The sequence below is a fragment of the Anolis sagrei genome, chromosome 2 (genome assembly GCF_037176765.1).
Source record: "Anolis sagrei isolate rAnoSag1 chromosome 2, rAnoSag1.mat, whole genome shotgun sequence".
NCBI classification, from domain to species: Eukaryota; Metazoa; Chordata; class Lepidosauria; order Squamata; family Dactyloidae; genus Anolis; species Anolis sagrei.
Window position 1 is genome coordinate 72854174 of NC_090022.1, and position 27388 is coordinate 72881561.

The 27388-nt window shown below is 42.0% G+C and overlaps 1 protein-coding gene across 1 annotated transcript; it reads left to right on the forward strand.

Annotated features, from left to right (window-relative positions):
• The first annotated feature begins 503 nt into the window (after positions 1 to 503).
• On the forward strand, positions 504 to 13641 carry TUSC2 (tumor suppressor 2, mitochondrial calcium regulator). Its single transcript, XM_060765776.2, has 3 exons — positions 504 to 833; positions 8528 to 8648; positions 10425 to 13641. The coding sequence occupies exons 1-3, from the start codon at positions 688 to 690 to the stop codon at positions 10488 to 10490; spliced, it is 333 nt and encodes a 110-aa protein (XP_060621759.1). The 5' UTR covers positions 504 to 687; the 3' UTR covers positions 10491 to 13641.
• Positions 13642 to 27388: the final 13747 nt, after the last annotated feature.

Here is a 27388-nt window from a genome sequence, read left to right on the forward strand (position 1 = left end):
TCCTCATGATGTGGCCAAAGTACTTCAGCTTTGTCTCTAGTATCCTTCCCTCCAATGAGCAGTCGGGCTTTATTTCCTGGAGGATGGACTGGTTGGATCTTCTCGCAGTCCAAGGCACTCTCAGAACTTTCCTCCAACACCACAGCTCAAAAGCATCGATCTTCCTTCGCTCAGCCTTCCCTAAGGTCCAGCTCTCACATCCGTAGGTTACTACAGGGAATACCATGGCTTTGACTAGGCGGATCTTCGTTGCCAGTGTGATGTCTCTACTCTTCACTATGTTACCGAGATGGGCCATTGCTCTCCTCCCAAGAAGTAAGTGTTTCCTGATTTCCTGGCTGCAGTCTGCATTGATGTTTACACATGGTATTTACTTTCCTTCGTTACCCCGAGCATGGCGAACTTCGCCGGCTGCCAAAAGGAACCGGACGTTAGTGTCGAATCCCACTAAGACCGCATCCCCTTTGGCGGCGAGGGGAACGCTTTCCGTCTTCGGCTCGCACTTCCGGTGGATAACGGAAGTGGCCTGTCGAAGAGGTGGGCTGAGTCGCCTGGCGCTGAGAGGACGCCGCCGTCCGCTCTCCTGCGAGGCCCGTCCCTCTCTCCTTCCCTCCCTCCCTCCCTCCCTCGCTTCTTCTCTCTCTCCCCGCCATGCCTCCTCGGCCGCCGCGCTGAGGGGAGCGAGCCATGGGCGCCAGCGGCTCCAAGTCGCGGGGCCTGTGGCCCTTCGGCTCGGGCGGCCCAGGGGGCTCGGAGGGGCCCGGCGGGGAGCAGGCCCTGTCCCGCGCGCGGGGCCTCTGCTCGGCCACCCCCTTCGTCTTCACCCGCCGCGGGTAAGGAGGGCGGAGGGCGAGGGGACGGGCCTCCTCCTGAGGGGAGGGAAGGGCAGGGCAGGGCAGGGCAGGCCGCGGGTGGCGGGGCCCCCTCCCAAAGCAAACCCCATAGGCACTCGCACACTCTGCCGGCCGGCCTGCCTTTAGGGGAGACTCCAGAAGCCGGCTCCTGTACAGGCCCCCGCCTGGTGGGCCTGGCCGAGCTCTCCCCCATCTACACTGACCATTCAATGCAGCCTCAAACGGGTATCGAAGAAGAAATTGGTTTCGCCCTGCACATAGGCCCGGATGAGGATCATTACACAGGGTTGCCGTGAGTTTTCCGGGCCCATGTTCCAGAAACATTCTTTCCTGGCGTTTCGCCCACATCTATGGCAGGCATCCTCAGAGGTTGGGAGGTCTCATGGGAACTAGGCAAGTGGGGTTTATATATCTGTGGAAGGTCCAGGGTGGGAGGAAGAGCTCTTGGCTGCTTGAGGCCAGTGTGAATGTTGCAGTTGGCCACCTTGATTAGCATTGAATGGCCTTGCAGCTTCAAAACCTGGCTGGTTGCTGCCTGGAGAATCCTTTATTGGGTTTTCTTGTTTGGAATTTTCTAAGTGTTTCCCTCTATTATTTATTTACGATATTTCTATCCTGCCTTTCCAAACCAGGTGACTCAAGGCAGCTTACAACCAGGTAGCCATTTGATGCCTAACAACATAAAATTAACAGAATTAAAAGTACATTCAATAAGGCCAATGCCTTCATTGTTAGTCTCATTGTCCAAAAAATCATTGTCCGGGCTGTTCCAATGTTTCCTTTTGTCTAATTCTGTGTTTGACTGTTGAATTAGATTCCAAAGGCTTGTTCAAATAGCCATGTTTTCACTTTTTCACTTGATCTAATATCCCTGGGGAGGGTGTTCCACAACTGAGGGGCCACCACTGAGAAGGTGGTGTTTTTTTAATACCGGTAGCCAGATTTTGTTCATTTTCATGGTTTCTTCCTTTCTGTTGAAATTGTCCACATGCTTTTCGGTGGCTTCCCTGTGTAGTCTGATTATTATTTAATGGCCATTTGATGCTAATCAAGGTGGCCAGTTGCAACATTCACATCCACCTCAACCAGACAAGAGTTCTGTCTACCACCCTGGACATTATTCCACAGATATATAAACACCACTTGCCTAATTTCCAACAGACCTCACAACCTCTGAGTATGCCTGCCATAGATTTGGGTGAAACACCAGGAGAGATTGCTTCTGGGACATGGCCATGCAGCCTGGAAAACTCACAGCAATCCAGTGATTCCAGCCATGAAAGCCTTTGACAACACATTGATCATTACACAACTCACAGAGTACCCAAGGCTTTCCTTTGCACGTTTTTGTGGGAGTTCGAGGTTTGTCTGCTGCAGTTGGGAGCTAGCACTGCCCTGCATTCAATACTCAGTGGAGATGGGCCTTCATTTGCCCCCTGCAGGTTTCCTTTGAGCTGAGGGAGGTGGGGAGGGACTGGAGAAGAGGGTGAGCATGGCAGCTGCCAGGCTAGGAGGGCTGCTGTTGTGTCTGGGTGCAGCTGAGCGGGGTGGTGGGGCTCCCTCCAGTGGCCATGGCGCCCTTGCACTCTTTCTAACTACTTCATCACACTAGAGAATTAATTCACTTTAAATCTGGTTTCCGTCTCCTACAGAGTTCTGGGGTTTGTAGTTTAGTGAGGTGGTTAAAGGCTCCTCCCTAAATTACAAACTCCAAATTCTGCAGGAGACAGAAACCGGATTTAAAGTGGATTCATTATCTAGTGTGATGAGGTCCTAAGGAAGCCCTGAAAAAGTCCCAGGGACCCTGCTTCCTCCAAACAGGTAGAGTGTCCCTCATCAGGAATGCTGTGGTCCTGAAAGTGATTTGGATTTTGGAATATCGCAGGAAAATTGATTCCATCTGCACCTTCCTGGCAGTTAGAGCTGTTCTGCAGTGGAATATGCTGCCTCAGAAGTCTTCTTCTCTGTCGGATAGAACAGGCATGGGCAAACTTCGGGCCTTCCGGTGTTTTGGACTTCAACTCCCACAATTCCTAACATCCTGTAGGCTGTTAATACCTGGAGAGCTGAACACCTGGAGAGCTGAAGTTTTCCCATGCCTGGGATAGACCATCTGCCAGGAGTGCTTTGGTTGTGGGTGTGTTAGGGAAAACTACTTTAAAATAAAGCAGAGCATCCAAAAACAAACAGAATACAAAAGTTGAGCATTAGCTCAATAGTGAGCAAGGCGTGAAGTACCAAGTGATGTGGCTGTAAAGAATTCAGAGTTTAGGAGACAAACATTCCAATCTTAAAAATCACAAAAGGTTTATTTACAATAATTAGGACTAACTACATTTCTTCTAAGAAATAGTAAACAATAACTGCATTTCTTAATAATCAAGAACTGAGCCTGAGCTGCTCTTAACCCCCATCTTTTCTAATGTTTCAAAGAGAGGGAAAAACACCAATCACTACACCTCTCCTGACAGACACCCCAAGTGAGATCTCTCAAAGCACGCAGCACCATACTAAAGTGTAAGAAGGCAGTTTCAAAAAGGCTTGCAGTAAAAAAGTATCCATTCTACACAACTAATCAGAAAATGAGCAAAGGGGGGGGGGGCACAAAATAGATTTCCAACTGCCATTCAGGAGACATGGGGGAAGGAAAACCTTCAGACTAGTCTAATACTAACTAGAGATTTGGTCAGTGTGGGGTTGAATCCCAACAGTGTGTTCCTGCATGGCAAAAGGGGGTTGGACTGGATAACCCTTGGGGTATCTTACAGCCCTAGGATTCTAGGATTTATAGTTCACCCAGCATCACAGTTACCAGATGCAACATATGATTCTATATATTTAAATTTTCATATATGTTTATAGAATTGTAGAGTTGAAGGAGACCTCGAGGGCCATCCACTTCATTCTGTCATTCGGGAACGTGCCGCCAAAGTACTCTGAATGGATGGCTTTTTAGCCAAACCTCCGGATAATGAGACTGTCAAGCTCTTAACATCAGGAAGATAATGAGATATCAGGGAGATAGGACCTAAAACTAAGGTTGTGTACATTGAACCATCAAAAAGCAAAGGTGTCACTCTCAACCACCCATGTGGACAATTTTGGAGGGTTTTTTTTGGGGGGGGGGTTCATTATTCTGCATAAAGTACACTGCATGTGCCTTCATGTCAAGGTAGAACAACCCCATGGGTTTCAGAGGGGTTTCTTAAGCAAGGAATCCTCAGAGGTGATTTTGCCAGTTCCTTCCTTTGATGTATATCCTAGTTCCTTCATTATTTGCACTAACACCATAACTCCTCTGGCCTTTGGTAGCAAAAATACCACTGAAGGCCAGAGGGTTTCCTGGTGTCAGTGCAAGTCAATTCCCACTTAAGATGACCCTGTATTACGGTGTGCTTGGTAAGATTTACTCAGAGGTTTATGATTTTGTTCTCATTAGTTCTGATAAAATATGATTTGCCCAAAGACACAAAGTGGTTTTTGGTAGCTGAGCAGAGACTTTGAAACTTGGTCTCATGGAGTTGTCATCCAGTGCTGAAACTACTACACAACACTAAGCAAAAGACACACCCATTTGTTTTCTGCTCAACACATTGGAAATTAATAATGGAAAATAATGGTTACAGGTGATGGTTTCAAAGAAAAAAAAGTGAATGTTGGTTTCCAGTTCATGTTTCTTCTTATTTTTAATGTTGAGGATAAATTGGATATCTAGTGTTATTGTCCATGTTCTGTTGGCTGAGTCCCGGATGCCCAAAATCATTCCTTTCTTCCCAAGCTACTGCGATGTGTTGTTTAATGAATCTATTGTTGCCAGGCCTGAAAATTTTAGCTACAACAGTCTGCAGCTATGTAACACCTTTGAGGAGTGCTCATAGTTTGGAAATGTCTGATTTATAGAGAAGAGAGACATCAGATTTCCCCATGAAGGGAAGCTCTATTCACCCCTTCACCCAGACTGAGGTGATTTAGCAGTTTACAAAGCCATCTGATAAAAACTAATGTACCTTGGTGAACTCGGAAACAGAGTATCTAGAAAAAAACTGTTTCTTTTCAGATCTTAAATTAGTAAAAACCAATATGTTCTGGTTTGTTCTAGATTTCCTGAGTGATGACTAGCATTTCAATCTCCACTCTTGCTTGGAGACTAAGCCAAGTTTGTTGAATCAAATGCAATTACTGTCTGCAAAAGTTTCTTTGTCATGGGAGTGAAAGTATTAATTCTGAACTGTGTAGGCTTAGTTATCCTCTCTCTTATTCCATCTCCCCATCTAATCTCGTCTCCTGCTGTTTGTCATTAAGTATAAAGAAATACATGGTACCAGTTCACAAGCATGATGTAATCTGAGACTTCCTTTGGGTTTTCCTCTAGTTTGCCAAGGCAAAAGAAGGAAAATGCAGGGATCCTGTTAGGTTTGTGATTCTGAACGTTGCTTTGCTGAAGACGCTGAGGCTCTTAGTGGAGAATGGCTATATTTAGACTTGGCAGCTCTCTGATTTATGAGTATGGGCAGTGCATAAAAGTGGCAAAAATACCACTTCCAACAGCAAGTTTCTAGCTAGAGCAGCTGATATTTGCATTTCAGGAGCGATGGTTTCATCATCCCTAACTCTTATCTTCAAAATATCGAAACAAAGCAGTCTCAAATCAATTGCTTAATTTGTTTTAAATAATTATGTTTTAATGATACAGATAAGATAATTTTATGCACATTAATTTTACTATAAAATAAAATTGTCATGAACTAACACTTCTATCTGATGAAATTGGCATTTGGTTACTTAAATAGTTCACCAATACAGCTTACTATACCTTGCAGACAGTTGTGCTGAACTTTGATGGATTATGGTCACATGACAGCACTTCATTTTGTAGTAGTTTTGCCAAAACTTGACTTACAAAAATAGGAATTTGTTCAGTGTATTACCGAGGTGGGGGACTTAGTATTTCCAAGTGGTGTTGGACTCCAACCTTTCATAAACTTCTGCCAGGACAATCAGTGGTCAGAGAATATGAGTTGTTGTTCAACAGTGTCTAGAATCAATATCTTGTGGGCTTCTAAGTTGAGTTATTTGCTCACTCTCAGATTCTTATATTACTCATGTGAGTTTCTTTTCTTATTTAGTTAGTAAACTGAATGTTTGGACTCCATCCAATGATTGCTAGTCCATTAGTCCTAAGACTCCAGTTTGTTGTTGTTCCTGTGTGCCTTCAGGTTGTTTCCAACATAAACTGAACCTATCACAGGGTTTTCTTTGCAAGATTTGTTCAGAAGTAGTTTGCCATTTCTTTCCTTGGCGACTGAGAGAGTGTGACCTTTCCAAGGTTACCTGGTATTTTTATGGCCAAGCAGAGTCATAGGCCAACACTCAAACTGCTACATTATGCTAGCTCCTTAAATCAAAGTGCCCATAATATTCTAATAGACATTATCTGTCAGCATCCGTTAAAATCATGTATTTCAGTCCTGAGCAGGAAAGTTACAAAACAGTCTGCTTAACTGTTATTGAAATCTGTAATTTATTAACCACTAGCTTGGGGACCCGGCGTTGCCCGGGTTATTAGAGAAAGTGGGTAATGGTGGTTCTGTATGCCAAGTTTGGTCTTTATTGGTCTTTGGATAACGGCTGCATTATTTTCAGGAAGTGAGTGAAGGTACTTGAAGTCCCATCATCCATGGCCCATCCTCCTACAAATAGCAGCAGGATATAGAGTGGATCATGGGGACTCTATGTGGCAGGTTTGGTCTTGATTGGTCATTAGAAGAGGGTTGCAGCAATCTTTGGAAGGGAGTGGAGGTACTTGAAGTCCCATCATCCATGGTCTGTCCTCCTCCAAACTGCACCAGGATGTAGAGTGGGTCATTGGAGCTCCATGTGCCAAGTTTAGTCTTGAATAGTCATTGGCGAGGGTCTCAGTGGTCTCAGGAAGTGAGCAAAGGTACTGCAAGTCCCATCATCCATCTCCAAATTTTTCCAAACAACAGCAGGACGTAAAGTGGGTCATGAGAGGTCTATGTGCCAAGTTTGGTCTTGATCCGTCATTGGATGAGGTTTGCAGAGGTCTCAGAATGTGAGTGAAGGTACTGGAAGTTCCATCATCCATGGTCCACCCTTCTCCAAAACTGCAGCAGGATGTAGAGTGGGTCATGGGGGCTCTGTGTGCCAACTTTGGTCTTGATTGGTCATTAGATGAGTTTTGCAGCAGTCTTGGGTAGTGGAGGTACTTGAAGTCCCATCATCCATGGTCTGTCGTCCTCCAAACTGCTCCAGGATGTAGAGTGGGTCATTGAAGCTCCATGTGCCAAGTTTAGTTTTGATGAGTCATTGGCGAGTGTCTCAGTGGTCTCAGGAAGTGAGTGAAGTGATGCAAGTCCCATCATCCATTGTCAAATTCTTCCAAACCGCACCAGGATGTAGAGTGAGTTATGCGGGCTCTCTGTGTAAATTGTGGTCCTGATCCATCATCGTTGGGAGTTGTAATGATCTTAGGAAGGGAGTGCAGGTATTGCAAGTCCCATCGTCCATGGTGCATCCTCCTTTAAACTGCACCTGGATGTAGAGTATGTCATGGAGACTCAGTGTGCCAAGTTTGGTCTTTATTGGTAATTGGATGAGGGTTGCAGTGGTATGAAGAATTAAGCAATGGTACTGCAAGTCCCATAATCCACGGTCCATTCCCGGCCAAACCACACCAGGACGTAAAGTGGGTCATGAGAGGTCTCTGTGTGAAGTTTGGTCCTGATCAGTCATTGGATAAGGTTAACAGCGGTCTCAGAATGTGAGTGGTGGTACTGCAAGTCCCATCATCCATGGTTCGTACTCCTCCAAACTGCAGTAGGATGTCGAGTGGGTGATGGGGGCTCTGTGTGCCTATTTCGGTCTGTTTTGGGAGTGTTCTGACCCAGCCCCCTTTGGCCTTTCCTTTCCTCTCTTTCTCATCTCGGAATGTTGGATTTGAGGCTGGCCAATCAGAGACCATATGCAAATTTCCTTCTGTCATGCCCTGTTTCTGCCATGAACCCTCTTCTCCACCAGGGGCTCCTATTGAAGCTGGCCAATCAGAGACCATATGCAAATAGCACCACAGCGGCAGCCAATCAGAACGCTGCCACATACACCTTCCGCCCTTCCGCCCGCCGCCCTTCCTCTGTCCCATACAAACAAACACTCTTCTTTATTATATATACAGATTATTTACAGGCATCTTGCTGCTTGGATAGCCCTGTGTTGTGCCCTTTATCAAAGAGAAAGAGCACTCTGTGGAGGGCAGGAATGTAGTTAAGAGCAGAGGAAGTGAGATTCAGATTTAGTGTGACATAGGGCATTTAATAAGGCGAAGCATTACTCCAGTGACTTGGAGTTCTTCATCCCAAAATAAATTGGGAGTATCCTTTTGTTCAGGTTTCTCAAAATAATTTAGTGTCACTGCATAAGGTTCTAATATCTGTTCTCCTTAGAAGGTTTAGATTCTCTATTTAACAATTGGCATGTATTGTAATCTCCTAAATGAACTCTTCCCTTATTGTGCAGGGAAGTGGGAGGCAGCATGAAGTGCTCTCTACTTGACATGCTGATAGCCATCAGTTTCAGCACTGGAAGACGAATCCATTACCTTCTCTCTTGTTGAATACTTTTTTTCCTGACTGTCTGTGTGTGCTTGTTTTTTGCAGCTCTATGTATTATGATGAGGATGGTGACCTTGCCCATGAATTTTATGAGGAAACAATAGTAACCAAGAATGGGAGGAAGCGTGCTAAGCTGAAAAGAATCCATAAGAACCTGATACCTCAGGTAACACAATCAGAAGACAAGTGGGGGGCTATAATAGCTTGGTTTCAAACTACACACTTAATGCTTTTGTATTTTTATGGGGCGCCTCTTAGTTTACATAATGTGTGGTTCCAACAATCAAATTTTTCCCACTCACATAGTGATGGCGAAGTAAAGTAGGGAAAATCTGCTGTTTCATAGCATCCTGTGTCTCCAGTACCTTCCTTCAGGCCTTGCAGTATTCTTCCTCCTGCTGCCACTACTTAGGCCAGTAGTTAGTGTGACAACAGAATGCCAGCTGCAGTGTTGATGGAGATCACTGGGGTGTGAAGGAAGTTAAGCTTTCTCCAATCCCCAGTGATTTTGGATCTAAGACTATTATTTCCAAGATGAAGAGGTTGAGTGCCCCTGCTTTGTTCAGACAGCCTTTTGAATTGAGAAGCTTATCACTTTTGTCTTTCCTACTGAACTTTTACTATAGTAGAAAGCATCCAAGTCCCATTGGATCCAGTTGTGTAACTATGAGGTTTGGGTGGATGAAATGTTCTTCAGTCTCCAGATATCTAGCAGAGTGAAACATTGATAATCATTCACATCTGAACTTCAATATTTATTCTGTCTACATGCTTTTGGTAACTGTGTCTGCTCCTTTTATTTCAATATTTACACTGTACAGGTTGCGCATCCCTTATCTGGAATTCCAAAATTTGAACTACTTTGAAATCTGAAATTGTATGCATGAGTGGCTGAGATAGTGACACCTTTGCTTTCTGGAGGTCAAGTGTTCACAAAATTGTTTCATGTACAACATTATTTTAAAATATTGTATATAAAATTACCTTCAGGCTATGTGACTAAGATGTACATGACACATACATGAAATTTGTGTTTAACTTTGTGTCCCATTTCCAAGGTATCTCATTTTGTATGTATATACAAATACAGGTATTCCAAAATTGGAGGTGGGGAATGGGATCCAAAACACATCTGGCTCTGAGACTACAAGTGATCCTCCAGATTTACAGATTTGACTTTTGCAGATTTGATTATTCATCTATTTAATTTAGAAATATTCTTTCCAGGAATCCCTAGGTCCTTCAGTGCATCTCTGTAGTTAACTTCTACTGGAAATTGATCATAGAGTCATTCTGGAAACCTAGAGATTCTGAATGAGAACACCTCACAAGGAACGTCTCAGTCAGCCAGTACAGTTCTCTGATCAATGCTTGATGTAAATTGACCATAAAATCAGACTGGAGAACCTATTCCTAAAGAGGTGTACTGTCAGGTTAAAAAATAGCAATTTTATTATTTGTGGTTTTCACTTTTGTGGGGAGTTATGCAGGTCTGACTGTAACGTTTTAAATGAAATATCTGTGGTGTGGAGGGTGGGAATTTCAGATAGGGAAGTTTGGTGCTGATTTGACCTCTTTCCCCGTGTCATGGTTCTGATCCAAATGAGAGTTCTTGCCCCCACAGCTACATTTATTTCTGATTTTATATTGTGTTTGAACAAATGCTGCCTGAAAGGCAAGTTTTTCGTGCTCCCTTCATCCTTAGTCTTTTTATCTAAATAAAAATATTTCTTGTCTAGGTAGAGTTTGTTCTCATAATAAAACTCGAGGTTCCCATTGCTTTTGTAGGCTTTATAGTTGTGGTGATAGCTTCAACATAGTATTGCACTTCACTATTTGGTGTTACTGATAGAGAGCATATAGTTTGTAGTTTGATTAGAAGAGCATGTTGTTGTGTCCCTATCTCATCCTTGTGGCATATTTTTCTCATTTCTCATTACAGGGCACAGTGAAACTGGAGCATCCTCGGATTCACGTGGACTTCCCTGTTATCATCTGTGAGGTCTGAACCACAGAGGCAGTGTGGACAGCCACTGTGTGCTGTTAATGCACCTTACTTGCCCAGTTGTACTGTACCTCATGCACACCATCCTGTGCAGTTACATGTCCCTGCAGAACAATGGATCAGGAGCACAGTTAAAATGTTTAGCTTTGAAGCATCTCTACTTGAAGGAAGTAACAGCAGCTGCAATCTTCAAACTGGATAGCATTCAGGAATAGCATTGGCTTTGGGGTATGTGTAGATAGGATTTGTGTCACATGACTTGTCTCACTTTGCTTAGGAACCTGCTCAAAATGCCCCCCTTTGAGTCCAGAAAAGTCCTTCTAGTGGGAGTCAGTTGACATTTTGGTGGCAGCAGATTCATGTGTCTTGAGACCATGGAAAACCAACTTTCAACTTTTCCTAATCAGATAATGCTGTTTGTTAAACAACTTTAGTCAGCTTCTGTGAAAGTTGACACCAAAGTTTCTATTTATATGCTGTAGATGAGTAAAGGTGAACAGCAAGGCCTTAGGCTTTCCCACACCTTCTTCTAAAACACAACATGGATTAATGCCCAACATTCTTTGAGGGGAGCAAGGGGTGATATTCAGTACTGCACTTAAGAGGCCAACTGAAGCTGTCCAAGACAGATTTAATCTGGAGATTTCTGTTAACACAGGCTGATCTGTGGACACCTTGTTCTTTTTTATCATATCTCCTTAGGAAGTTCTACCTTTTCCTCGCAGGCTATATCTTGTTCAGTTTTGCTGGTTAGAAAAGGCCATTGGATAGCACCTGTGCTGTGGCAGATCAGTCTTTTAGCAGGAGCACTATCCAAGCAATGTCGTTTTTCTGTTTAGATTAACTTTGCAGGCTACTTCTTGGAAGACATTTGTCAAGCTGCAATTTTATTTCTTAGTCATCTCCCCCTCTGGCAATCTACATCCTGTTGATGTATGGGACAAATTGTCACATCTATCCAGTGTCACCCTTATTTTAGGATAGGTTTTTTAAATCTTCTGAACTGGTTATAGGTGACAGTTACTTTTTGTTCCCTTGTTAACACTAAGGAAATTTTGTTGTTTAGAGCCAGATGGTTGCCTGAGTGTTCTTAACTCCTTTTGCTGTCATACTCCTTCAGTGCATATTAATGGTGTTCTGTTAACTTTCATTGGCAGCCTTTGTAACTGCTTGAATTGGGCCAGGTATTGTCTGATGTCGGATAATGCAGCACAATTCAAAGGAGAGTTGTAGCTCTTCTTCTTGAAGAGTTCTGCCCCTTTCTCTCCATTGGCATTTGTGAAACATTTCATGAGTAGGACCACAACTGCAGGCAAAAATAGCACAAGTAGCTGTGTAAGTACCAAAGTGGTATGCCTGTCTTTTCTCCCCATTTTTTCCTTCCAGAATGTAGAACTACCTATCCACAAGACCCAAACAGGCAAAATCCTGTCATCGGCACTGATATCAGTTCTTATGCAGTGTGCAACAAGGAGACCTTTGCCTGCCTCCCTGTCTTTTCTACCAATCCTTCAGAATTTGTATAGAGCTTTAAAGGGATTGTGGTTTGCTTTCACTGTAGGAAGTTTGCTCATTGCACATCATATTTTGTTTGCCAGAGCATGTCATTGCCTTTCTGAGCACTTCAGGCATTTGCTACCTCAACATTTAATCAGTTGGTACAGAATTGGGCCAGCAGAATCAATTAATCTAGATTGTGTGCACTCTGATTTTTGTACCTGCAAGGGAGTCCTTCTTAGGCATTATGAACCAGACAATAAGGGTGTTTGAGGTATATAACAAATGTTGAGAGGGGTCTTTGTGGTCACTGGCTGTCATCTTCCCCTATGCCAGTACTATTGACTGCGATTGTAGTCTGTAGGATCTATCTTTTTGTGCAGCCAACATGACGGTCTCTGAGGTGCAACTGCTTTGCTATGCAAACTTCATGCTGTGAATTCCAGAACAGCACAGTTACTTGTAAATGGAAACGTGCATCACCTCAGACATTGGGCATCTGTCAGATTTCCATCCCCCACCCCCACCCAAACTCTGCACTGAAACTTACCATTTGGTTCAGCTCCAGGTAGATGATGCTGATGCTGGTCAACTGACATCATTATCCTTCATCAGACAGGGAAATTTCCACTGCTATGAAACAAGAGCATACCAGGGATAGAGGTACACTCCTTGGCAAGCAGAGTATTGTGGTATTGTGGTGCATGATGAGTTGTGAGCTAAAATCAAGGGGGGCTATGCGTAAGCAGTATAGTTGAGCAGGGAGGAAGCTGTTGAGCAAGGAACATGCTCCAGAGCTGGTTGAGAAAAAGCAGGGTTTTTTTCTGTATAGTGATCTAAATGTTCATGCTGGGAAATTCTGCGCTCCTTTGCATGAGACCGGAGTCATGGAGAATACTGAGGCTGGGAGGCTCAATGCTTCTACCCTTCCCCCATATTTACATTTCCTGAAAGATTTAATTTATTTTTTCCTTGGCTGCCTTCTTTCTGAGCAAGCAGATACTGTGTGATCAAAAAACAATACTGTGTGATATTGGCTTGCATTTATCTCTGCCACTTCTAGTGCTTTGACACCTACAGCTGGGGATTGGGATGTAAATGGAGCCTCTGACCAGCAGAAGCTTTTTTTTCTGCTTGGCTTGAAATCTCCTCAGAGGTGGCAGACTCCCTGGAGCTGACTGGCAGCTGCTCTCAGGCCGTTTCCCCGCAAAGGCTGGCTTGCCCACTGGGACTGCAGCTGTGCCATTAGGCTGCTTGGATTCTGCAATCCCTTTGATGCTGTTTGTATCACTGCGCTTTTCGGCAGCCCTGCTTCTCTTCCGAGCAGCACCTGTTGTCGAGGAGAGGGCTCGTGGAGACTGCTGTATACAGGATAATGCTGATAATGTGAAAGCTGGTGTAAATAATATACATATATAAATATATATTATCACAGTTGTTGGAACAAGCAAAAAGTTATATTTCCTTTTTTATGATTCTTCTGTGCAAATATGTGGTTGTGTAGAAGACTTGGGCCCACTAGCACTACACTTCCTGTAGCGTAAATCTGAGAACCTGAAGACAAATGTGTATCATATTTATGGTCTGTTTCCTCTGCCTTGAAGTGCATTTGTCGAATTTTGTTAAATTTCAATAAAATTATTTCTAAGTCCCAGAACTTGGTGCTTCTTTTGACACTGGGTCTGGAATAGGCCCTACTGGGTCTAAATGGAAACGAATCTCTGCCTTTCATGTACATCTGTTCCAGGCAAGCCACCTCAGACAACCCACTAATCCGACTAGAGGTTTAACCTTATTTTTCTGGAAATCCAGTATCCTTGATTTGTGAGGTCTAGGCTAAGGGCGATGCAAACCTATTTCAAAGCTGCACTGATTTTCTAATGATGAAAATTGTGTCCTGAAGGTTTTCAGGGCTTAATCTAAGTTGTATTTCAAAACCAGTTTGAAATAGAGCAGCCGGCTGTAGCGTCCCCTGCCTACAACATATGCAAATTAAGATTATCCCCTTACTAATCAAGCTTTAAACAACTTTCCTGCCAATGCATAAGAAGCTGCAAAGGAAGAGCTCATATCCCAGGTTTCAACAAAGAAAAACCCCACCAGCTTCTATGTGTAGTATCTACCTTGTGGACTCAGTGTTTGGTGAAAGATTACATAGAACCACAGAATAAATGGGAGCATAGGATCGATAACTGTTTATTAATGGGACAGACTATTTGTATACCATACCTATCACTTGTTCATTATTCCAATCTGCAATTCATTGAGCTCCACAAGCCTTGAGTCATACTGACCAAAATGAAATAGTACATTAACCCAAACTGTTCAGAGAAGGAAACAGTTGCCTGTAGAAGGAAACAGTAGGTGAAGACAGTAAAAAAACAAAAACATATAATAGGATACTCCACTACAGACATCAGAAGAGCTGCAAGGCTAAGAGCAAGCCATGAGAGTAAGGACAAATATCCACCCAGAGGAAAAGTGTTCTTACCATACATCAAGGGAACCACTGACCGCATAGGGAAGCTGATGAAGAAACACAACTTACAAACTATCTTCAGACCCACTAAGAAAATCCAACAAATGCTACATTCAGCAAAGGACAAGAGAGGTCCACTCGTCTCTGCAGCAGTCTACCGTATACTATGCAGGTGTGGATGACTACATAGGGACCACCAAACACGAATCAAGGAACATGAAAGGCACTGTAGATTAACTCAACCAGAGAAGTGAGTCATAGCAGAGCACTTGATGAACCAACCTGGACACAGCATATTATTTGAGAGCACAGAAATGCTGGACTACTCTAACAACCACCATGTCAGACTACACAGAGAGCCATTAAAATCCATAAGCTTGTGGACAATTTCAACAGAAAGAAGGAAACCATGAAATTGAACAAAAGCTGGTTACCAGTATTTAAAAATCTCTAAAATCAGGACAGTAAATAAAGAACAACACTCTGAAAATGGAAATTCCAGACATTAATCAATCTACCACCTCCCAACAAAGGATCCCCCTAGGCAGGAATCAGCTAGGCTTTGAAGCTGCAAGGCTTTACAATGCTATTGTGATTAATTGCAACATTCACACTTGCCTCCAACAGACAAGAGTTCTTTCTCCAACCCTAGACGTCCCACAGATATATAAGACTCACTTGCCTAGTTTCCAATATACCTCACATCCTCTGAGAATGCCTGCCATAGATGTGGGTGAAACTTCAGGAGAGGATGCTTCTGGAATGTGGCCATACAGTCCGGAAAACTCACAGCAACCCAGTGATTCACCCCAAATAGTACTTTTTGATAGAGGGTAAACTTGATCACATAATAAACTGGTTAATCTTTTATATGTTACCTTGCCATGCTTCAGCAAACAAACATGACTAAGGATCTTGAAGTTTTTAATGTGAGCCACTGTGAATCCCATTTTGAGGAAAAGGCAATATATGAATTAAATAAATACATTTTGCATACAAGTATTGGTGATTAAAATACAAAGGTGGTCATATTCTTTTTGTTCTATCAGATATACCTTATCTGTTTTTAAGGAACACCAGTATAAAACTCGTGTGCTATGACCATAATCTCTACAATCGCTACTTGACATTATGATATATCAACCGGTATCCTTGATAGTTAACTGCAGAATCTGTCACTTTCAGAATCTGATTTAGATTTGCTAGAGTTTTTTTAAGCTATAGGTATATCATATTTAATGAAGTCAATGTGATATATCTGCAGCTTTTTATAAAATCATGGCAATTCTAAACAACTTCTTACTTCGTTAAGATACAAATTGGTACCAGGGTAGAAATAACAATGAGAGAAGACGGGTAGCTTCCTACATCACTGAAAATATGAGTGGTTCAACATGTTTTAGCAAATGTTCTATCCAAAGCTTACAACGTGTACATGGGAAATGAAACTACCATATCAACGTAATCTTTCAGGAGTAAAAGAAAACTTTGAATCTTCTAGAGAGCACTTGAAAATTTCCGAAATGCATCCAGGGATTATTTTTTCCCTTTCACCAGACTCCATTTTTCATATCATTTCCATTTTGTTGGTGAACATAGATATTTTTGCAAACATGGTGAAGGGACTGTGTGAGGCATGCTAATATGCGCCCTTTGCTTCTCTCTGTTCTGTTTACATATACCAGTGGTTACCAACCTTTGGTCCTCGAAGCATTCTGGACTCCAACTCCCAGAAATCCCAGCCAGCTTACCAGCTGCTAGGAATTGTGGGAGCTGAAGTCTGAAACAGCTGGAGGACCAAAGGTTGAGAACCACTGACATATACTCAATAAGGGATTCTGGAGGCAGCTGCTGCTTTGTCTTGCCAGTTGTTGGGAGACAGTTACAGTAGAATCTGCTAGAGAAGAATCCCATTCTTTTGCAGGTCAAGTTTTATTGCTTTACTCTGGGCACAGTTCTGCAACACAACACCAGCCTTTCTTCATTGTCCTCTTAATGTACTTGCTGATAAGAAATCTTCCAGCTAGACAGAGGACAGGGCTGGGTGGGCTTCAGAAGACTGTAAAAGGGATCTGTTTTGTCAGAGGCTTTGTTAACTCAGGAATGCCTATAATTATATCAGTGCTGTTGAATCTGTGAATGGACACAAGATGGCACTGTAGATGGACTTAATACAGCTGAGAATTATGAAGTGCTGAAGCACAAGGAGCTGGAGATTCATTTATGTATGTAATGACAATCCATTCATCTGAACCTTTCCAAGCAAAGGCTTCAGGGACATACTTCAGATTGGGGCAACAGGAAAGAAAACGATCTGACATCGTCTTAGAATGCTAGAGTTTGAAGAGACTCCAATTGGCCTTTTAGTTCAACCCCATTCTGCTTTCAGTGCTTTGTGCAGGAATACGCAAAGCACTCCCAACAGATGGCCATACAACCTCTGATGAAAAACTTCAGAGAAGGAGGCTCTAGCACACTCCCAAGGCAGCATGTTTAGAAGTGCTGATGTTATACAATATGGGGAGAGAGCATTCTAGTCTTCACAATTGGAACAAAAAGGTAAATTGAGATAAACCCAAGAGATTGCAACTTACTAAGTACTCTTTAGTTACCTGGTAGATGTTGTTTTGGAGTTTCTTAGACCATGAAGCATGTTACTGCATACCATACATAGAACAATAGTAAATAAATAAATCCACTTTTGTACTAGCAGATATCTTGTAGTACATTGTTTCTTACAATGAAGGATAGATAACATTGTATTTCCGAACCTGGATCCTAGAAAACATTAATCTGGAGATGGTGGCAAAACATCTAATACTCAGCGCTGTTCCTTTAAATGAAGCAATGATAGCAATTTAGTATCTTTAACCAAACCAGGTGGCATTTTTTTTCTTTTTTCTAATAAATTTTTATTAAGGGATTTTTCTACAACATACTGGGGGGGGGGGGGATAAAAGAGATAAAAATAAAGAGATAAAAATAGAAAGATAAGATCAATAAGATACAAATAATATTTTTCTTAAAACGGAAAGAAAACTCCAGGGTAAACACCAGGTAAATGGAGATCGGGAAGAGCATGTGGGGGGGGGGGGGGAGTTTAGGAATAAAAGGGGAAGGATAAGATAAGAGAGAAAAAGGGGGAAACGGTTTCTTCCGTTTCTCTTCATAGTGGATAAAGATCAGGTGGCATTTCTTGACTTGAGTCAATTGTATGTCATGATGGCAAACGCAAGCTAGTGTAAAAACAACTTCAACACTATCGATACTGTAAGTGATTTCAGTTTGGGAAAGATGGCTAAATTTACACGTTAGTTTGTTGTTCTTAATTTCATACAAAAGTGACCTCTGTGAACAAAATGAATGTTCTGCGCTGTTCAGATCTTCCAAATGCTCTTGTCCATATTGTTGAATGCACACACAATCAAATACCTACGTTTTCCATTCATGAACTATACACAAGAACCATATCATTTTTCTACAAGGGTAGCAATGTTCATGCAGAGTTTTTTTTTTCCCTTGGGAGATGGTGCCAGATGTACAAAGACACTCACTAAATTGCTGCACATCTGTGTTTATGGGGAGAGAAGGATGAACTGCACAGGTGATCCTGGGAAGATCCCTGAGGTTGAGGGAAGTACTGGAAGGAGCTAAAATATTGCTGTAGCCCAGGAGAGGGCGGCTTTCAGCTGTGTCGCATGTGCCCTTCCTATTTCAAACAATCCAGGCTGATGTTTAGGTTTTCAGTTTAATTTCTGGTTTATGTGAAGGAGCTAGGAGTGTGGTTTGGCCCATCCAGCCCAGACAATGAGCGATTTGTTCCAACTTTGCTGTGTCCTGCGATATTTCACCCTCTGCTGAGAGGTTTCCTTGGAATTGTGAAATATGACCAGCTTCTGCTAACCAAATCCATCAGCTTCTGGCTGCTGTGGGCAGGGAAGCTCTATAATCAAGTTGTGGTCTCACTTCTCGAGAGCCGAATAAAGTTATGATCAGGAGAGCTCTCAAGTTACTGTTAATGACTATTAGAAGCTTTTGCATGGGAGAACTGCTAAAGTGGGTTTCATTCTCCTTTGCCATATGACCATTTAGCTTTCTGTATACAACAGAATATGCATTACTTTGGTTTAAATTGCTGTTGAACCATTTTGTCTCCGTTAAGAGAGATAAATGGGAACACTCTCTTTTTTCTATAGGTTTTAGTGTTAAACAGTCAAGCAGGAGGCATCTGTGCTTTGACAATACAGAAAGCACTGTTTATGCCAATTTTATTTAATTTAGACTTGAGGTGTTCAGTGATTGTAGCTCCACTAAAACCACAGTTTCAGGGGCCCAGCATGTCTAGCTTCCCAGAAGGCCAAACCAGACACAGAAGGTTGAAGGCAAAAGCAGAGATTTATTCTCATGGCCAATGAGAATGTCAGTAGAAAAGCACTCCAAAGGATTGACATAACCATTGAAAATACAGAACATTTTAATTTTTATTTGACAGCCATTCAAGAAACCTGTGCCAGCTCCTGATTGGCAGATTGTCCAGTTAGGATCCATGTGCTGAGTGGCTCAGAGCTTTGTCAGATGTCATTGCTGGTTGGCTCTTCATATGGCAAGGAAATCAGTAAACTGTCATTGGAGCATTTGAAGTGGCAGTCCATTCAATTATCCATCTCTGAGAGGGGGGCGATCCGAAAAGAATGTAGTGTGGCAATATGTAATTAATACCTGATGCGCTTAATGGGTTGGCTCTGTTTAACACAATAGGCTTAGTCCAGTGTGCATAATGGATATTTAGGGATGATAACCATTTCAATAGGTGAGCCTGGCTTGGGGTATGGGTGCCGGATCTTTCCCACAGATAGCCCCGATCTTATCAGTGGGAGCAGGAAACAGACCTGGGGAATTCAGACACAAATTCACTGAATGATTCCATCTCCCCTTCCCCCAGTTCATTGTGAGGGGATTATGGAAATTAATGGAAGGGGTTTGGGGTGCAATCAGGCAGCATTCCAGAGACAATTCAAAACAGGTTAAGGTGAGGGTTGCTGGGTCTTGGTGCAGCCATGGCTTCTGTTTCATACTTTTATACATCTCATTATACATTTCATAATTTGGGGGTCTGACTTCTCAATATCAATGGGAAGAGGGGTTCAATGTATTGTTGAAGGTTTCCATAGCTGGAATCACTGGGTTGTTGTAGGTTTTTCGGGCTATATGGCCATGTTCTAGAAGCATTCTCTCCAGACATTTCACCTGCATCTACGGCAGGCATCCTCAGAGGTTGTGAGGTCCTCACAATGTCTGAGGATGCATGCCATAGATGCAGGCGAAATGTAGGAGATGATGCTTCTAGAACATGGCCATATAGCCTGAAAAACCTACAACAACCCAATGGGAAGAGGGTTTTTTTGGGGGGTGGGGGGAGTCAGAGCTAGTGCATGGATTTCATTTTGCTTACCCCTAGTTTTGGTGAACAGATTTAACTTAGCAACATTTGCATTTAGTTCCATGATAGGATGAACCATTTATTCAGTGGATTAAATTGTATTTTTAAAATGTTTACTATTTTAATCTGAATACTTATTGATATCATATCTACTGCTTGGCAAAGGAACAGGATGCTTCAGAAAATGGTGACTTCCCCTTTGTTAAAGGCTTTTAAGCGCAGCTGAATGGTTGCTTGTGGTGGATGTTTCAACTTCCTACTTCAGTAGAATGAATTATTTTGAGGTCCCTTCTTAGGAATTCATATCAGAGGTATCCCTGAAGAGGCACAGAAGGAAAGGCCTCTTCACATGGTGCTTGCTATAACCCAGGAATGCATCTAAAATGCAGGGGTTCAACTTTTACGGATTTTATTTTTCATGGATTGAAATTAAAATGTTCTTTCTGGGAATATCTGGGTCTTCCAGTGTAACTCCAGTTAACTTCTGCCTGAAAAAAAATTCTCTCTAGGAATATCTGAGTCCTCTGGTGTGACTCTGGTCGTCCTCTGCCTGAAAAAACCCAAGTTTGCAGACAGAATGAAAATGAGCATTCAGGGTTCTTGCTCTATGATTGCGCTCATTCTTTAGGTTCAAGAAATACGTAAATGACTCCAGCGTGCTAAATCCCACTGCTTCTAGGGATGAATCCTACTCATTGTATCATAGTAGCATTTGTGGCACTTAAGAAACCTTAATTTGAGCATGCCATGTATCCTCGGTATTTCTCCCTCTGCACCTTTACTGCCCCAAGCAATGGAGGTGTAACAGTCATGTGAAATGTGAAACACTCACATTTTTTCAACAAGTTCTAGTCTTTTTCCAATGCATAACTAGTCAATTCCAAAGGAGTTTTTACTGTGTAAAATTCCAATTCTCAGATTAATCCCAGTTCATCTCAAGACCAGCATTCTTGTGTGCTACAGACTAACATTGAAGGTCTGCCCATCCAAACGGAATTAAACTGTTCCCAATGATTGAATGGTTGGATAGGCCTTCTTTTTATTTCCAGCATTCGGCTTTGGTGACAAAAATACCAAGAGAGCATCTGATCTGATTTTTAACTTACAGGTTTAACACAATTCCCTTAGGTCATAGTGAAAGCATGCCATGTTTGTATATTTCTAAAACATCTGCCCTCATCATTATATTTCTATATATTTTTCTAAAATCAGATAGGTGTGTGTGTATGTGTATCTGTAATATATTTTATATCTCAAATGACTCCCCTATCCACCCTGCATTCCCCCCAAAACTGGAACTTAAGAGGATTGTAGTAAGGCACAATACAGCTAATCTAAAGCCATTAAAAAGTTAAAATACGGTAGGTGCCTGGGATTTGCTGGGGTTTTGTTCCAGGATATACACACGTAGATACCAAAACCCATGGAGCCGCGAGGCTTATTATTTTTCAAGGTTAAAGTCAGGGTTTGTTTTTTGGAATTAGGAGAGAATATTTTCAAGAAACGGTTGAATCTGTGGGTATGGATGGGTGACTATTTTGAAATAACTGCTTTTTAGAGCTCATTCAGCAGAATACCAGTAGGTTGTTCTTAAGCTGTGGATAATGGTGCAGATTAGGACCCCCTGGTGGTGCAGCAAGTTAAACTGCTGAGCTGCTGAGCTTGCTGACCGAAAGGTTGGCAGTTTGAATCTGGGGAGCAGGGTGAGCTCCCGCTGTCAGTCCCAGCTTCTGCCAACCTAGCAGTTTAAAAACATGCAAATGTGAGTAGATCAAAAGGTACTGCCTTGGCAGAAAGATAATGGTGCTCCATGCAGTCATGCTGACCACATGACCTAGGAGGTGTCTTCGGAAAACGTCAGCTCTTTGGCTTAGATATTGAGATGAGCACCAACTCCCAAAGTTGGAGATGACTAGACTTAATGTCAGGGGAAACCTTTACCTTTACTAATGGTGCAGAATCGGTGGGTACAGAGGGCCAACTACACAGTTTGGATTGATAAAAGAAAACATAACAACAACTAAGTTAAAAGTCCCAGTAAGTGAGCTGAATTGCCCCAAACCCACTTAAATATCAAAGTTTGGGGCTGCTGTGGAAAAACTGTAATTACTGGTTTGACGCCTGTAATGCAAGATCAAAAATCACAACAGACTTTTAAAAGCTTTCTGAGATGCGTAGCAGTCTGAATATGGAATGAAAATCCAACGGCTTTGGCTCAGCTTTCCCTCCCCCTAAATGCTTACTGAGTTTTGATAATATAAAATAAAGGCCTGTTTGCTTTAGGATTTCTGAAGAGTGTAACTCTCCTTCCCCACAAGGCCACTGAGACCCTGTAGGGGCTGCTGAAGGTCTTGCCAAAAGTGCAAAGGAAAGGTTTTCCAGGAACCATTAAAACACATTTCCACACCCCCAGCTGTAGCCTGAGGAGACCAGAAAGATTTGGCAGCGCTCCTGCTTCGGAAACTGAAAAGAGACCTCCCCAATGTCAGCAGATGATGAGCTTGTGGTCTTTCCTGGTGACAAAAGGTGGTTTCTCTCTCAAAGAGCCCATGCTGTGATGTGAGATTGGACAGGAAGAAGCTGATGGGGCTCTCGAGAAGAGGTTTGCATGAGAAGGAAGTGTTTTGCTCCTTGAGGAGCAACAAAGAGGGGCTAAAAGAGCCCCCCCCCCCCAAATTGCACCAGTGCATGTAATTATGTTGATAGGAGGCTCATTTGGAAACTAGTCCAAAGCAGAATTTAGGGCAATCAGTGTAGTGATTTGGTCACAAGGCAGTTTCCAAAGGACATGTTGTGTCAATATCTTTATTAGGCCAACAGAAAAGGCACAGAATTCCCCATGCAAGCTTTTGAAACACACACATTTCTTCCTCAGAGGGATTGTTCAAAAAGCATGCAAGAGAAAGGGGTGGGGAAGGGACGGTTCACTGAGTCTGCATGTTATGAGAAGGTAAAAATGAAAGACTAGTGCAGACTAGCAAAGCAGACTCATTTTCAATGGGAACAATAAGACAATGAAAGAAGTTTGGTCTTGCCTTTAAACAAGCAGACACAAATATCCCTGCCAACCCCTGTATCTATCCTGTGCAAAACTCACAGGCAACTTTGTAGAAAGAAATCTGGGAGTTCTTAGGAAAGTCCGTACTGCCACACTTATAGCACTTTCATACCCCTTCAACAGCCATCACTGCATCTAAGGGTTGTGGTTTCATGAGAAATTTAGCATGCGCTACTCTAGTGCTTCTCCAAACTACAAGTCTCAGGATTCCATAGGCTGAGGCTATGGCTGTTAAATTGCTTTAATTGTACAGTACAGAAGAGTGTGTCACCAGACCTCTTGCATCCAAAAGAAACATTAAAAAAAAAAAAACAGGAAACATTTCTGGTTTGTGGCAAGTATTTAATTGAGCAAATACCATGAAAGCTATTGCCATATTCTCCATATTCTGTCCCCACCACAATATTTATGCTTGACCTGCTACTTGGGTGTTAAGTTTGGTACTTGTATGATACTTGGTTGTTAATAATGGTGTACTTCTGCTTTCAAGACCTACTGTAGCACCAGCCAACATTTTGAAATACCACTAAGATGTACTAGAGTGCCTTCTGGATGAAACTATTTTCCTTCAGGTTCACTAAATCTTACATGAATAAAAGAGAACAGCTGCAAAGGGGGAAAAATGAGTGTCATAGTTTTGTAATAATATGACAAGAACCTAATAATAATAATAATAATAATAATAATAATAATAATTTTATTTTTATACCCCCACCTCCATCTCCCCGAAGGGACTCACGAGCCTTACATGGCCCAATCGCACAAAGTTAAAAACCTAGCATGTAAAAAAAATATAATAACAGTGTACGACAACATAAAACAACATTATAACAATAATAAAACAGGCATCATCAAAAATCAAAAAGCATTGGTTGAATATCAAGCAAAAAGTGGGTGCTAGAAGTAATATCATACGTAAGCTGACTGGCATAATCTGGAGATCACAAACAGATACAGTGAAGACATCTTCCCTTGCCCTTTGCTACTCTGCTGCTGAGTATGCATGCCCACCACATTAATACAGTGGATGTGGCTCTTAATGTGACATGCCTCATTATCACAGGATGTCTACACCCAACACAGCTGGAGAAATTATACTGTTTAGCAGGTATTGCACCACCTGATATCTGCCAGCAATGAAAAGACCAAAGCACTGACATCTCTGCCCCATCCTCTGTTTGGATATCAGTCAGCATGCCAATGACTTCAATCAGGAAACAGCTTCCTAAGATATACAGAGACATTCGCAGGAACACCTCAGCAAGCGAGAGTCCAAATGTGGCAGGATAAAACCCAGAACCTCAGTCAGTGGCTGATACCAGATGAGAAACTCCCCCCTGGGCACACAGAAGAGTGGGCGACTTGGAAGGCGCTGAACAGACTGCGCTCTGGCACTATGAGATGCAGAGCCAATCTTAAGAAACGATGCTACAAAGTGGAGTCCACAACATGCAAGTGTGGAGAAGAGCAAACCACACACCATTTACTACAACGGAGTCTGAGCCTTGCCACATGCACAATGGAGGACTTTCTTACAGCAACAGCAGGGGCACTCCAAGTGGCCAGCTTCTAGTCAAAAGAAATTTAGCATAATGCCAAGCTTTATAACTGTACAGTGTTGCCAATTTGCTTCTGACAAGATAAATAAATAAATAAATAAATAAATAAATAACCTAAGGTTTGTTCAGGGCAGATTTAACTTTACCTTCTTCTGAAATTGAGAGAAGGTGACTTGCTCAAGGCTACCCATTGGATTTCCATGACCAAGCAAGGGTTCAAACCTGGGTTACAGAATTATAACTCAGTGCTCAAACCACTATACCAGCCTAGCTCTCAGAATTGTAGGCATTTTATTATGTAAGTTTTCCTTTTTATTACTAAGTTAAATGTGTTTGTTTAGTTTGCTCATTCCATTGGTTTAACTGTATACAAAGTACAGCACCAAATGCTATATTATTATTAATAATAATGTGATAGTCATGGAGTTGGATGCCATGGAAACATCATGTGGTGATTAAAATTTCCCTATGGGGGAAAAATCTAATTTTCTCAGGTGCAAAACAATCCCAGTTTGAGTCTTTTGACATTACTGTGAGTCCAGATATATGTGTTACAAATTTTAAAAAATCTGTAATATCGTATTTAAAAAGATTATCCATGATCACTTGGAAAGTTCATTAATGATTGTCCTTACTCTGGCGTCTGCTGTCAATTTACCTAAAGTTAAGTACGCACATGCTGTTCAGAGATAAACATTCAAAGTAGTGTGAGTGACTTCACTTGGCAGCAGGCCACTGCCCCGCTCAGGCGCTGCTTGGCATAAAAGAAAGGAGGGCTGTGATTAAACTTCAGAGCCTTATCAGTGCCGTCAAGCTAGATTTGTGGCTGGGTGTGATGTCCATGGAACCAAAGGAAAGGATGTCTACACCCAAGAAAGGGTGGAACCGTTTAGGACAGGATAGATTTCATGGGGACTGTGAACCTAGATGGGAAACTAAAATTATATATTTATCTTTAGTAATCCCTCAGGTTGACATTTAGCATTTCCGTTAATTATGAATCTAAGCAACAAATGACAGCATTACCAGAAGTACCTCTAATGTTGTCACCATAAAAAGTAGGGATATTTCCATACTTAGTTACAGTTAATACAGTTAATGTATCATTTAAGATTATTACTGTATTGTCTAAGGCTTTCGTTGCTGGAATCACTGGGTGGTTGTAGGTTTTTTTGGGCTGCATGGCCATGTTCTAGAAGCATTATCTCCTGACATTTTGCCTGCATCTATGGTAGGCAACCTCAGAGGTTGTGAGGTTTGTTGGAATCTAGACATAACTGAGTAGTTGATGTTGTATACTGGAAATGGTTTTAAAAGATAGATTTGTTATTGTTTTTAAATGTGTTGTTGTTTGTGCATCCTTGTTTCTGACTTAAGGCAACCCTAAAGAGTTTTCTGAGAAGTATGTGACTTGCCCCAAGGTCACCTAGTGGATTTTTAATGACGGAGGCCCCATCTACACTGCCATATAATGCAGTTTGAAGCTGCATTATATGGTCAGTATAGACTCAAACAGCAGTGTAGATGGGGCCTGAGTGGAGATTTGAATTCTGTTCTCCAGAGTCATAATTAAATGCTTATTTATTTATCATGTCAGAAGTGAAATTGAGAATACAGTTGTAATATATAGAAAAAATCACAAACAAAGTTGAAAGTACTACATGATGCCTACTCTGTTAGTAACATTAGTACTATATATTATTGTATTTTAGCTATTTTGTTAAAACATATGTTGTAATCCACTTTAAATCTTATTTGAGGAGAAATTCAGGGCATAAATCAAATAAATAAACAACATCATTGTTGCTATTACACTGCAAAAGCTATTTATATATAGATATTGAAGTTTAGATGTTGTATATAAACTGAATCTCTAACCAAAACAGAGAAAGGGGAATGTAGACATATGGCAGCAAATGACATAAAACATAAGTGATGTTTTAACTAGATGTGATTGTAAGCAAGTCTGTGTTTTAGAGCAAATATTGCTCTCAAAAAAACATATACAAAGGGTGGGTGCTGACTTCACACAGAGAATAAGATTTTTTTTGAATGACTTAAGAAACTGCAAGTCACTTCTGGTGTGAGAGAATTGGCCATCTGCAAGGATGTTGCCCAGGGAGTGCCCGGATGTTTTGATGTTTTTACCATCCTTGTGGGAGGCCTCTCTCATGTCCCCACATGGAGAGCTGGAGCTGACAGTGGGAGCTCATCCATGCTCTCCACGGATTTTAACCTCTGACCTGTTGGTTTTCAGTCCTGTCATTGCACCACTGGGGGCTCCTAGAGAATAAGATACAAGAGCTACACTTCTCTCCCTCTATTCAACTCCACATTTTCCCCTGAAAAAAACTCTTTCTGGACCCAAGCTGCTTTCCTCCAGCTGGAGAGTGGAATGAAATTCCATGGATGAGAGAGACAGGCATTTAGTAGGAAGACAATTTTGTGTTAGCTTTGTAATACCTGCCTGTAAAGCTTCACTGCCTGGCTCCCTTTGGTAAAACTTGTTTTTGGCAGAGCCATGTTTTCAAATGAGTCACACCAACTTGATTTCTTCTTAGATCCTAGGAATATAGACTCGGGAAGTAGGGTGTTTGTCGTGGCACATATAACAGATTCTACTAATTTTAAAGAGGAAATGGGCTGGGTATTTCTCCATTTTAATAGCTTATGGGTTCATTTGGAAATCCTTACTGGCTTGTCATGGCCTCACAAATGGCAGGCAATGACAATTCCCTCAGCTATTCCAATTCAATGTTGTCCAAACAGTTTGGAAAGACCTGCAAATGGTTTCTGATAACAGCAGAAGCTGCTTCAGGGTAGATCAGCAGAGATGCCAGTGTAGGCTATATGCCTCTTTTTATTTCA

Bases quoted from the DNA above. Each gene is read 5' to 3' on its own strand.
- TUSC2 (XM_060765776.2), top strand. From the start codon at position 688: ATGGGCGCCAGCGGCTCCAAGTCGCGGGGCCTGTGGCCCTTCGGCTCG. The intron at 834-8,527 runs GTAAGGAGGGCG...TGTTTTTTGCAG, and splicing joins TTCGTCTTCACCCGCCGCGG to CTCTATGTATTATGATGAGG. The intron at 8,649-10,424 runs GTAACACAATCA...TTCTCATTACAG, and splicing joins ATAAGAACCTGATACCTCAG to GGCACAGTGAAACTGGAGCA.